The following is a 13,408-nucleotide window of genomic DNA, read 5'->3' on the forward strand; positions in this document are numbered from 1 at the left end:
GTAGTAGTAGTCGCAGTGGTAGTAGTCGCAGTGGTAGTAGTCGCAGTAGTAGTAGTCGCAGTAGTAGTAGTCGCAGTGGTAGTAGTCGCAGTGGTAGTAGTCGCAGTAGTAGTAGTCGCAGTGGTAGTAGTCGCAGTAGTAGTAGTCGCAGTGGTAGTAGTCGCAGTAGTAGTAGTCGCAGTAGTAGCAGTCGCAGTGGTAGCAGTCGCAGTAGTAGTAGTCGCAGTAGTAGTAGTCGCAGTAGTAGTAGTCGCAGTGGTAGCAGTCGCAGTAGTAGTAGTCGCAGTAGTAGCAGTCGCAGTAGTAGTAGTCGCAGTAGTAGTAGTCGCAGTGGTAGCAGTCGCAGTAGTAGTAGTCGCAGTAGTAGTAGTCGCAGTAGTAGCAGTCGCAGTAGTAGTAGTCGCAGTGGTAGTAGTCGCAGTGGTAGCAGTCGCAGTAGTAGTAGTCGCAGTAGTAGCAGTCGCAGTAGTAGTAGTCGCAGTAGTAGTAGTCGCAGTAGTAGCAGTCGCAGTAGTAGTAGTTGCAGTAGTAGTAATCCTCTCTCTCTCTCAGCCCGTAATGACATCCAGCACGCCGGGGTGCAGTACATCCTGGACTCGGTGGTGGACCAGCTGCTGAAGAACCCCGAGCGCAGGTTCATCTACGTGGAGACCGCCTTCTTCTATCGATGGTGGAAACGCCAGGACCGGGACATGAGGGACACGGTCAGGACGCTCGTCAACCAAGGTCAGTTCTTCACATGTTCTCTCTATTCTATTAGATCAGGGGGGCCCAAACCTTTTGTCTCCGAGGCCAAAATGAAAAAGTGCCTGTGAGTCACGGGCCAAACACGGTGATGTCAAGCACGAAAACACATTCGATAGCCGACATTTGCATTAGATTCTACCTATGCAAATAACACGCTATATTAAAACGCTTTGTAGCAATTTAGTGCAAGAGAAAAAACACCCTTATCTACAGCACCTACAGTAACTTTACCTCATTCATTAACCTCTTAGAGAAGATGTTTTTCCTCACGTCACATTTTTTTTTTCATCATTTTTTTGGGGTGTTTAACTCATTTTTGTCACATTTTTGTAATTTTTTCGTCAATTTTTTATCTTTTTTTTTCTTCTTTTTTTTGTAATTTTTTGTCAATTTTTTGTCAATTTCTTGTGACATTTTTGTGAAATTTTTGTCATTTTTTGTTACATTTTTGTCATTTTTTCGTCCATTTTTTATAAATTTTTTATAATTTTTTTTTCATTTTTTGGTAATTTTTGGTCAAATTTTTATCACATTTTTGTCACATTTTTGTCATTTTTTCGTCAATTTCTTGTGACATTTTTGTGACATTTTTGCCACTTTTGTCACATTACCATCATTGTTCCAGTTTTGTTGCTATTTTCACACCTTTTTTCCAGAAGCTTTTGGATTGGGGTAAAGCCAAACTGGAGAAAATGTGCTCGGTTCAGGCGGGAGTTAAGAGGTTAACTCAAAGAAAACGCCACATTAGATTATTTTGAAAGTGTCAGTTCAGCATCAATAAGTCAATTTTTAACATATGCTGTTGTTACGTAACAACCTTTGCAATAAAAGTTGGAAAAGTGTGAAAGTTGATGCTACAAAGCTCTGTGATTGATAAATACCAAGACACCACAACAGTGTTTCCTTAACTTTGTGAAAGGAGTGAAACAGCGCCCCCAATTTGACGCTGGTGGTCAAAAAGTGTACTGCATCCATATTTACCATTGAGACCATATTTACCATTTTCTTCCACTTGTATTACCCCCGTTATTAGGTAAACAACTTCTTTAACAGGTTAACCTACCTTTTATATTCGTGGTTGTTGTAAAGCCGGTTCATCTTGACGTCCTCAGTCCTGATTGACTGTTTCAGGGCGTCTGGAGTTCGTGAACGGCGGCTGGTGCATGAGCGACGAGGCGGCCACTCACTACAGCTCCGTGATCGACCAGATGACGCTGGGTCTGCGCTTTCTGAATGAGACGTTCGGGGAGTGTGGGAGACCCAGAGTGGCCTGGCACATCGACCCCTTCGGACACGCCCGAGAGCACGCCTCCATGTTCGCACAGGTGAGGCCGACGCTGGTGAAGCTACACCCGTAAGAGCACAGGGCGGGTTCGCGGCTGGCGGAGGCAAATTAAAGCCGGTCTCTAAAACAGGCCGGGGCTTTTATTAGAAACTATAGCAGTAGAAATATTCCCCATGTTAGGAGTTTGTCTCATACTGGTGTAAATGAAAACTCAGGTGCACGGTGTGGCTATGCTAGTTCTTCTGACCTGAAGGTGTGAGCGCCTGGACTTCCTGTCTGTTTTCTTTTCCTGGAATAACAATCATATTTTCTAAAGATTATGTTGTGGGCGGTGAGTTCCCGGTAGACGATCATTTACTGTGTTCAAATCATGATGTAACGAGTTCAGAGGAGACGCCTGTGATCATTGAGGATTGATAGTTTGTCTTGAAGCTAAAGGCTAACATGCTATAAAAAAATATATATATATAAAGGCACTATTTCAAGTTGTGTAATGCATTAACCCCTTAACTCCCACCTGAACCGAGCAGGTTTTCTCGACGAAAACAATGATGGAAAAGTGGCAAAAATGTCACAAAAATGTCACAAGAAATTGACGAAAAATGTACGAAAAATGACAAAAATGTGACGAAAAATTGACCAAAAAATAACAAAAATGTGATAAAATGTGACAAAAATGTGACAAAAAAATGACCAAAAATGTGATAAAAAAATTTACAAAAAAAATAAATAAATAAATGTGACCAAAAAAGTGACAAAAATGAAAAAAAAAAATGTGATGACGTGAGGAAAAAAGATCCTCTCGGTTCAGGCGGGAGTTAAGAGGTTAAATTAGCCTTTAGCTTCAAGACAAACTCTCTGATCCTCACAAACATAAACGTCTCTTATATGGAAATATTTCTACCAGGAACTCACTGGTCTGAGCTCATCCTAATGGAAATGAATACGAACAGGAAGTACTAGCGCCCACAGCTTCAGCTCAGAGGAACTAGCGTAGCCACATTGTGCAACAAGCCGATAAAGTCTCCATCGCGTCTTCAAAGCACGTCCAGCTGCTCCGTGTGCAGGTCAGTCCCACGCCTCAAAATAACTCCTCCCATCAGCGCGAGCGTCTCGTCTTCTCTCGGGTCAGTCTCATGATCGATCACAAACACAAACGCTCCGTCTAAACTCGCCTTTTACACGAGATAACAACAAATAATCCGGTCCGGTAAAAACGAAACAGAAACCTGCAGTGACACTGATGTCAAAGCTCCGCTAACAGCAACGAAACACTTCCTGTTGTCCCGACAGAATAAAAGGCGTCAATGTTCCAGCCGCTGGGAGAGGGTTTGAAATGATAATTAATAAATGAACCTAATATTTTAGGTGCAAATGGACACAAGTCTCGTTTTTCTTCATTTTCCTGGTCGTCCGTTTTGCTCAAATAGAAATAAAGGCCTGTCTCTGACTGTGGCCTGGTTCCAATAAAGGCCTGGTCCTGATGCCCTGGAGTAAATAAAGGCCCGGCCCATATTAGAGCATTTACGGTAATAGACTCTGTGCACTGAATGTTTTTGACTAACTTCCTGTTGGCCCGAGTAAGGTAGACACTACTTCCTATAAGATTTAAATGACAGAAGAAAACTTGAATAAATGTCAAGCCGAGTGCGTTTCTGAAGAATTAGTTGAGCTATTTTAACATCTGTCAAGGCTAAAATGCAAAGAGAGAAACATATTCCTGAGCTGCGCGAGGACATCTTTTCAAATGTTATGGAGGTTGATCGTTAAGAGAATCATCTTGTCATGTTGAAATAAACCACTAGATGGGGTACGACGGGTTCTTCTTCGGGCGTCTGGACTATCAGGACCGAGCTCAGAGACAGATGAACCTGGACCAGGAGCTACTGTGGAGGGCCTCGGACAGCCTGACCCCGCCCATGGCCGATCTCTTCACCGGTAATTTAGAATACTGCTACTTCTGCTACTGCTACGGCTACTACTGCTACTTCTGCTTCTGCTACTGCTTCTGCTACAGCTACGACTTCTGCTACTACTTCTGCTACTGCTACTACTTCTGCTACTTCTGCTACTGCTACTACTTCTGCTACTGCTACTACTTCTGCTACTGCTACTACTTCTGCTACAGCTACTACTTCTGCTACTTCTGCTACTGCTACTACTTCTGCTACAGCTACTACTTCTGCTACTTCTGCTACTGCTACTACTTCTGCTACAGCTACTACTTCTGCTACTGCTACTACTTCTGCTACTGCTACTACTTCTGCTACAGCTACTACTTCTGCTACTTCTGCTACTGCTACTACTTCTGCTACAGCTACTACTTCTGCTACAGCTACTACTTCTGCTACTGCTACTACTTCTGCTACAGCTACTACTTCTGCTACTTCTGCTACTGCTACTACTTCTGCTACAGCTACTACTTCTGCTACTGCTACTACTTCTGCTACAGCTACTACTTCTGCTACTGCTACTACTTCTGCTACAGCTACTACTTCTGCTACTTCTGCTACTGCTACTACTTCTGCTACAGCTACTACTTCTGCTACAGCTACTACTTCTGCTACTTCTGCTACTGCTACTACTTCTGCTACTGCTACTACTTCTGCTACAGCTACTACTTCTGCTACAGCTACTACTTCTGCTACTTCTGCTACTACTTCTGCTACAGCTACTACTTCTGCTACAGCTACTACTTCTGCTACAGCTACTACTTCTGCTACAGCTACTACTTCTGCTACAGCTACTACTTCTGCTACTTCTGCTACTTCTGCTACTTCTGCTACTACTTCTGCTACAGCTACTACTTCTGCTACAGCTACTACTTCTGCTACTTCTGCTACTTCTGCTACTTCTGCTACTACTTCTGCTACAGCTACTACTTCTGCTACAGCTACTACTTCTGCTACAGCTACTACTTCTGCTACAGCTACTACTTCTGCTACAGCTACTACTTCTGCTACTTCTGCTACTGCTACTACTTCTGCTACTGCTACTACTTCTGCTACAGCTACTACTTCTGCTACAGCTACTGCTTCTGCTACTGCTACTACTTCTGCTACTGCTACTGCTTCTGCTACTGCTACTGCTACAGCTACTACTTCTGCTACTGCTACTACTACTGCTACTGCTACTGCTTCTGCTACTGCTACTGCTACTGCTACAGCTACTACTTCTGCTACTGCTACTACTTCTGCTACAGCTACTACTTCTGCTACTACTTCTACTTCTGCTACTGCTACTACTACTGCTACTGCTACTGCTTCTGCTACTGCTACTGCTACTGCTACAGCTACTACTTCTGCTACAGCTACTACTTCTGCTACAGCTACTACTTCTGCTACTTCTGCTACTGCTACTGCTACTACTTCTGCTACAGCTACTACTTCTGCTACAGCTACTGCTTCTGCTACTGCTACTACTTCTGCTACTGCTACTGCTTCTGCTACTGCTACTGCTACTGCTACTGCTACTGCTACTACTTCTGCTACTGCTACTACTACTGCTACTGCTACTGCTTCTGCTACTGCTACTACTTCTGCTACAGCTACTACTTCTGCTACTTCTGCTACTACTTCTACTTCTGCTACTGCTACTACTTCTGCTACTGGTGCTACTTCTGCTACTTCTGCTACTTCTGCTACTACTTCTACTTCTGCTACTTCTGCTACTTCTGCTACTGCTACTACTTCTACTTCTGCTACTTCTGCTTCTGCTACTGCTACTGCTACTGCTACTGCTACTACTTCTGCTACTGCTACTACTACTGCTACTGCTACTGCTTCTGCTACTGCTACTACTTCTGCTACTGCTACTACTTCTGCTACTGCTACTACTTCTACTTCTGCTACTGCTACTACTTCTGCTACAGCTACTACTTCTGCTACTGCTACTACTTCTACTTCTGCTACTTCTGCTACTTCTGCTACTGCTACTACTTCTACTTCTGCTACTTCTGCTACTTCTGCTACTGCTACTACTTCTACTTCTGCTACTTCTGCTACTTCTGCTACTGCTACTACTTCTGCTACTGCTACTACGTCTGCTACTGGTGCTACTTCTGCTACTTCTACTTCTGCTACTTCTGCTACTGGTGCTACTTCTGCTACTGCTACTACTTCTGCTACTGCTACTACTTCTGCTACTGCTACTTCTGCTACTGCTACTTCTGCTACTGCTACTACTTCTACTTCTGCTACTTCTTCTTCTTCTACTTCTGCTACTTCTGCTACTGCTACTTCTGCTACTGCTACTACTTCTACTTCTACTTCTGCTACTTCTGCTACTGCTACTTCTGCTACTTCTTCTTCTACTTCTGCTACTACTTCTACTTCTACTTCTGCTACTTCTGCTACTGCTGCTACTGCTACTTCTGCTTCTGCTACTCCTACTACTACGACAGTCTCACTCCCCTTGTGGTAAACAGTAGATTTAAACGGTACTTTCCCGTCTCTACAGGTGCTCTAAGTGCCAGAGCGGGAGCCTCGTCGTTAGCCAGTTGTTGGAAACCCCCCGGTTTACTTTAGTCTCTCTCTCTCAGGGATCCTTCCAAACGGGTACAACCCTCCGGAGGGGTTCTGCTGGGACCAGTCATGTGACGACCCTCCCATCAGAGACGACCCGGACCTGGAGGACTATAACGTGGAGGACGTGGTGCAGCGCTTCCTCGACATCGCAAACACTCAGGTGCCAAGAACACACACAAACACTCAGGTGCCAAGAACACACACAAACACACACACACTCACGCACACACACGCACACGATCTTGTACTGCTATCTTAGTGAGGACACTCATAGACATAATGTGCCCTGTATGTCTGTGTATAACCGTGTCGTTTCCCCTCAGTCGACGGTGTATAAAACGAACCACATCATCATGACCATGGGCTCAGACTTTCAGTACGAAAACGCCAACCTGTGGTACAAGAACCTGGACAAGCTCATCTCGTACGTGAACGCTCGGCAGAAGAACGGCAGCAAAGTCAACGTGCTGTACTCCACCCCCTCCTGCTACCTGCAGGAGCTGCACCGCGCCAACCAGACCTGGTAATAACACTGTGATAACATCCAGACACTGTAATAACACTGTAATAACACTGTAATAACAACCAGACCTGGTAATAACACTGTGATAACATCCAGACACTGTAATAACACTGTAATAACACTGTGATAACATCCAGACACTGTAATAACACTGTAATAACACTAATAACACTGTAATAACTACCAGACCTGGTAATAACACTGTAATAACTCTGTAATAACAACCAGACACTGTAATAACACTAATAACACTGTAATAACATCCAGACACTGTAATAACACTGTAATAACATCCAGACATGGTAATAACAACCAGACCTGGTAATAACACTGTAATAACATCCAGACATGGTAATAACAACCAGACCTGGTAATAACACTGTAATAACACTGTGATAACACTGTAATAACAACCAGACCTGGTAATAACACTGTGATAACAACCAGACCTGGTAATAACTCTGTAATAACACTGTAATAACACTAATAACACTGTAATAACACTGTAATAACTACCAGACCTGGTAATAACACTGTAATAACCACCAGACCTGGTAATAACTCTGTAATAACAACCAGACCTGGTAATAACACTGTAATAACACTGTAATAACACTGTAATAACACTGTAATAACACTGTGATAACACTGTGATAACACTGTGATAACAACCAGACCTGGTAATAACACTGTAATAACAACCAGACCTGGTAATAACACTGTAATAACATCCAGACCTGGTAATAACGCAGTAATAACACTGTAATAACAACCAGACCTGGTAAGAACACTGTGATAACACTGTGATAACACTGTAATAACCACCAGACCTGGTAATAACACTGTAATAACACTGTAATAACTCTGTAATAACCACCAGACCTGGTAATAACACTGTAATAACACTGTAATAACTCTGTAATAACCACCAGACCTGGTAATAACACTGTAATAACCACCAGACCTGGTAATAACACTGATAACATCCAGACACTGTAATAACACTGTAATAACACTGTAATAACAACCAGACCTGGTAATAACACTGTAATAACCACCAGACCTGGTAATAACACTGTAATAACACTGTAATAACTCTGTAATAACCACCAGACCTGGTAATAACACTGATAACATCCAGACACTGTAATAACACTGTAATAACACTGTAATAACAACCAGACCTGGTAATAACACTGTAATAACAACCAGACCTGGTAATAACACTGTAATAACACTGTAATAACCACCAGACCTGGTAATAACACTGTAATAACAACCAGACCTGGTAATAACACTGTAATAACAACCAGACCTGGTAATAACTCTGTAATAACACTGTAATAACACTGTAATAACCACCAGACCTGGTAATAACACTGTGATAACACTGTAATAACACTGTGATAACACTGTGATAACACTGTAATAACCACCAGACCTGGTAATAACACTGTGATAACAACCAGACCTGGTAATAACACGGTAATAACAACCAGACCTGGTAATAACACTGTAATAACAACCAGACCTGGTAATAACTCTGTAATAACACTGTAATAACACTGTGATAACACTGTGATAACACTGTAATAACCACCAGACCTGGTAATAACACTGTGATAACAACCAGACCTGGTAATAACACTGTAATAACAACCAGACCTGGTAATAACACTGTAATAACACTGTAATAACCACCAGACCTGGTAATAACTCTGTAATAACAACCAGACCTGGTAATAACACGGTAATAACTCTGTAATAACATCCAGACACGTAATAACACTGTGATAACACTGTAATAACCACCAGACCTGGTAATAACACTGTAATAACCACCAGACCTGGTAATAACACTGTAATAACAACCAGACACTGTAATAACGCTGTAATAACACTGTAATAACATCCAGACACGGTCACGAGGCGGTAATGGGGCTGTAACATCTGGAACAGCTTCCCTCTCACTATTGCTGGGTGACATCACAGCATTCTAAAGGTTTATAATATTTAATGAGGTGGGGGCTGGTAATATGATTTAGTTTTGTAGCAGATGTTTGGTCTTGTACAGGGACCACGGACCAAGTCAATGACATTAATGATCATTTTTAAAAGCTACTTATTGCTAAACATCGGGAACTTGACCTGTGTGTTTTCCAGGGCGTTAAAGACGGACGATTTCTTCCCTTACGCTGACGACGCCCACGACTTCTGGACGGGATACTTCACCAGCCGCCCTGCGCTCAAACGCTACGAGAGGATCAGCAACTGCCTCCTGCAGGTGGGTCTGTGTCACTGCAGCCTGAAGAAGTCCCTGTCTCACCTCTGTGTTTGTGTCAGACGTGTACCCAGCTGGAGGTGCTGGCGGGACCTGCCTCCAGAGACGGGCCGTTCGGGACAGGAGACAGTCTGACCATGAGTACGATTCTTTTCAGATGCTTCTTTAGGTTTAAGACGCTGCAGGTGATATTTTTTGCTTGTTTTTCTTTTGACATCAGTGAAGTCTCTGGCCGTGGCTCAGCATCATGACGCCGTCTCAGGAACCTCCAAACAACACGTGGCCAATGACTACGCTCGCAGACTGGCCTCGGGCTGGAACTCCTGCCAGGTGACTTTAAAACCACGCTGTTTCAGTGAGGCGAGCGCGGAGTCACAGAGAACGGATATCGCTATAATTCAGTGTTACTCTGAAAAGTAACTATTTTCCTCGTTACTCTTTTTTATAGTTCTGCTGGGTTTGCGACTTACACTCAGGTGCGACTTATGTGTTGTTATTTTCACACTGACGGCCGCTAGAGGGCGCTCTAGGCTTGTGTACCAGAATCTGCTACGCTGAACTGCAATGAAGAAAACAAAAAAAGCTAATCACGGGCTAAAAGCTAGAGGAACGAGTTCACAAATGGGTGTTTGAACAACGTGTTGCCAGGAGAGGCTTGTCAACGGTGCACGAGTGTGGCCGGTGCTACTTAGGGCTGCTCGATTATTGAAAAAATAATAATCACGATTATTTTTGTCATAATTGAAATCACGATTATTCAAACGATTATTTGTTGCCTTTAAAAAAATCCATCAAAAAAGTGACAAAAATCCAGAAAAAAAGTGACAAAAATCCAGAAAAAAAGTGACAAAAATCCATCAAAAAAAAGACAAAAATCCATCAAAAAAAAGACAAAAATCCATCAAAAAAAAGACAAAAATCCATCAAAAAAAAGACAAAAATCCATTAAAAAAAAAGACAAAAATCCAGCAAAAAAGTGACAAAAATCCAGCAAAAAAGTGACAAAAATCCAGCAAAAAAGTGACAAAAATCCAGCAAAAAAGTGACAAAAATCCATAAAAAAAATGACAAAAATCCAGCAAAAAAGTGACAAAAATCCATCAAAAGAGTGACAAAAATCCAGCAAAAAAGTGACAAAAATCCATCCAAAAAAAGACAAAAATCCATCAAAAAAGTGACAAAAATCCAGCAAAAAAGTGACAAAAATCCAGCAAAAAAGTGACAAAAATCCATAAAAAAAATTAAAAAAATTCAACAAAAAAGTGACAAAAATCCATCAAAAAATTGACAAAAATCCAGCAAAAAAATGACAAAAATCCATCAAAAAAATGACAAAAATCCAGCAAAAAAATGACAAAAATCCAGCAAAAAGTGACAAAAATCCAGCAAAAAAGTGACAAAAATACATTAAAAAAAAGGCAAAAATCCATCCAAAAAATGACAAAAATCCATTAAAAAAGTGACAAAAATCCAGCAAAAAAGTGACAAAAATCCAGCAAAAAAAAGACAAAAATCCATCGAAAAAAAGACAAAAATCCATCAAAAAAGTGACAAAAATCCAGCAAAAAAAGTGACAAAAATCCAGTAAAAAAGTGACAAAAATCCAGCAAAAAAATGACAAAAATCCAGCAAAAAAGTGACAAAAATCCAGTAAAAAAGTGACAAAAATCCAGCAAAAAAGTGACAAAAATCCAGCAAAAAAGTGACAAAAATCCTGAAATTAAAAATTTGAAAAAAAAATGTGAAAAAAAAATCATTTTTTTTTGGAATCGATTATTTGCGATTATGCTAATGTTGTAATCGTTTACTGTTGTAATCGAAATCGTAATCGAATTTCGATTAATTGCACAGCCCTAGTGCAACTTATGCTCCGGAGCGACTTATAGTCCGGAAAATACGGTAACTCGTTAGGCTGCAGCACAACTTCCAAACAATCCATCATTATTGCAGACTCACAAATATCACTATTCTAGTCCATATAAGCACTTTCTCCAGTGCCTCCAAAGCACTTTCTCGCTGTACCCGATACTGCTCTGCTCAGGCCGCATAAAAACAATTACAATTTCATTATGTGAGTCCAGCACTGGCACTTTTCCAGCGAGGGACTTTCAAAAGAATCTTGAGCGTTGAAGCTACTTGTAACTTATGAAATTTAGCTTTTATGTAGCAGCACCACAGGGGGGCAGTGTTGAGCGGTGTGCAGCCGGCTTTAAAGAGGGGGTGTTCTGCTTTAAAGAGGGGGTGTTCTGCTTTTGTCAGTCCCACAGCACCAGTCTATATCTCACTACAATGATGACAAACCTTCTGTTGGTCTGTAAATGCAGTAAATTAGAATAACTGCCTTGTATAAAATGTCTCTCTCAAAATGGCTGTAGTGAATGTCTTGAAATAGGCCTCTGTCTCTTTAAGAACCTCTGAGCCTTTCGTGGAGTTCCTCCTCAGAGCCACTTTCAGAGCATAGGCAAGTTTATTTGTAGAGCACAATTCATACACAAGGCAATTCAAAGTGCTTCAATCAATTAAAACATCAACATAAAATTAATCAATTACAGTAAGAGGCAAGAGTGTAGATATAATACTTTCAGTTATTTGCATTTTTAAGTTGTTGTTTAGAGTCACTCTTTCTTGAGCACTATTCTTAAAGGAACAGGCCAGCGTTTTTCCACACTGAGATATGTTCTTACCTGAGCTGTGACGAGTTCTTTAGGACCTGTCTGATCTTCAGTCACGTAAACACAGCGCAGACGGCGTTAGCATTTAGCCTCTCCCTCTCTCCTCTATAGCTCCAAAACAGGTCAAGATAGAAGCTACCAAGCTCTTCCACGTTTTCCCTATTTAAATATGGTTACGTGAAGTGTTCCACTACAAAGTATAATTACACACAATTAAACAATGTGGATTTTCTAAGCGGATAAAAGGGGGAACTATATTGTAAGGCGTAATAATACCAGGAGTAGTTTGAAATCCGCACTGTAAAGTGAAGATTACTGCGCGGATTTTGAACTACTCCTGGTATTATTACGCCTTACATAAAGAACTCGTCACAGCTCAGGTAAGAACATATCTCAGTGTGGAAAAACGCTGGCCTGTTCCTTTAAGTCTTGTTTTGACTCGCTCTGTCTTGAGCACTATTTTTTCTTGCTCGTTCACACAAAGTTACCTAACCTCTGTTTTGTCGCTCCTTCTACTCTGGCTTTTACTGTAATTGAAGCATTTTTATGTTTATGTCCAGAGTCATATGCATAGAGGCACAGTTCTGTGTTCACTTTTAAAACCAAACTGCTCATATCATATTTCTTGAATCTGTCCAGGAGTACAATCATTCATTATGAAAGTAACGTGTTAGAGACAACTGACCTGTTTGCAGAAGTGTGTCTTGTGTTGGTCCCGTGTACTGACTGTCCTGCCGTCTGTGCGTCTGTCTCAGGTGGTGGTGAGCAACAGCCTCTCTGCTCTGAGTGGATCTAAAGCTCCCAGACTTTACTGCGACAACCTGAACATCAGCGTCTGCCCCGTCACAGAGGCCAGCGCCCAGGTACGGCCCGAGCACAGTGTCCCGCTGAGCTCTGACTGATCTGATGTCTCTCCAGTTCACAGTGACGGTGTATAACCCTCTGGGACGTCCCGTGCTGTGGCCCGTCAGGCTCCCGGTGAACGGCTCTCAGTACTCGGTCACTGACCCTCAGGGGATCAAAGTGGACACCCAGGTGAGACGGGAACCTTTAGACCCAACATTATTGCACCATTTCATTCCTCCTCGTCACACGTCTTTCGCAGAACCTGGGTTGTTTTTGTAACCTGTGGTTTGTCATAATAAACAGGGCGTCCGCGGGGCCTTAAAAAGTCTAAAAAAGTCTAAAATTCAAGAATCCAAATTTAAAGCAGTACTAAGTAACTCTTCCCCCTAGAGGCCATTAGTGCAACTGCAGGTGTAGTAGCAAGTTTTTAACTTATTAATTGTCTTGGAGAGTAAATACTACGCTGACAGGAAAGGTGAAGGGAGAGAGGGTTACTGTGCATCCAATTATACAATGGAAATATTGTTT

General features: G+C 41.9%; 1 protein-coding gene across 1 annotated transcript; it reads left to right on the top strand.

The window, feature by feature from the left end:
• Positions 1-552: 552 nt before the first annotated feature.
• On the top strand, positions 553-13,159 carry LOC306982848 (lysosomal alpha-mannosidase-like; the record flags this gene model as incomplete). Its single annotated transcript, XM_079583298.1, has 10 exons — positions 553-726; positions 1,879-2,072; positions 3,838-3,970; positions 6,573-6,718; positions 6,882-7,081; positions 9,245-9,365; positions 9,425-9,503; positions 9,583-9,692; positions 12,790-12,897; positions 12,953-13,159. Coding segments are annotated over 10 exons (1,472 nt in total), but the record flags the coding sequence as incomplete, so codon positions are not given.
• Between the last annotated feature and the right edge of the window lie 249 nt (positions 13,160-13,408).

This window comes from Gobius niger (assembly GCF_951799975.1).
Source record: "Gobius niger genome assembly, contig: SCAFFOLD_241, whole genome shotgun sequence".
Lineage (NCBI taxonomy): Eukaryota > Metazoa > Chordata > Actinopteri > Gobiiformes > Gobiidae > Gobius > Gobius niger.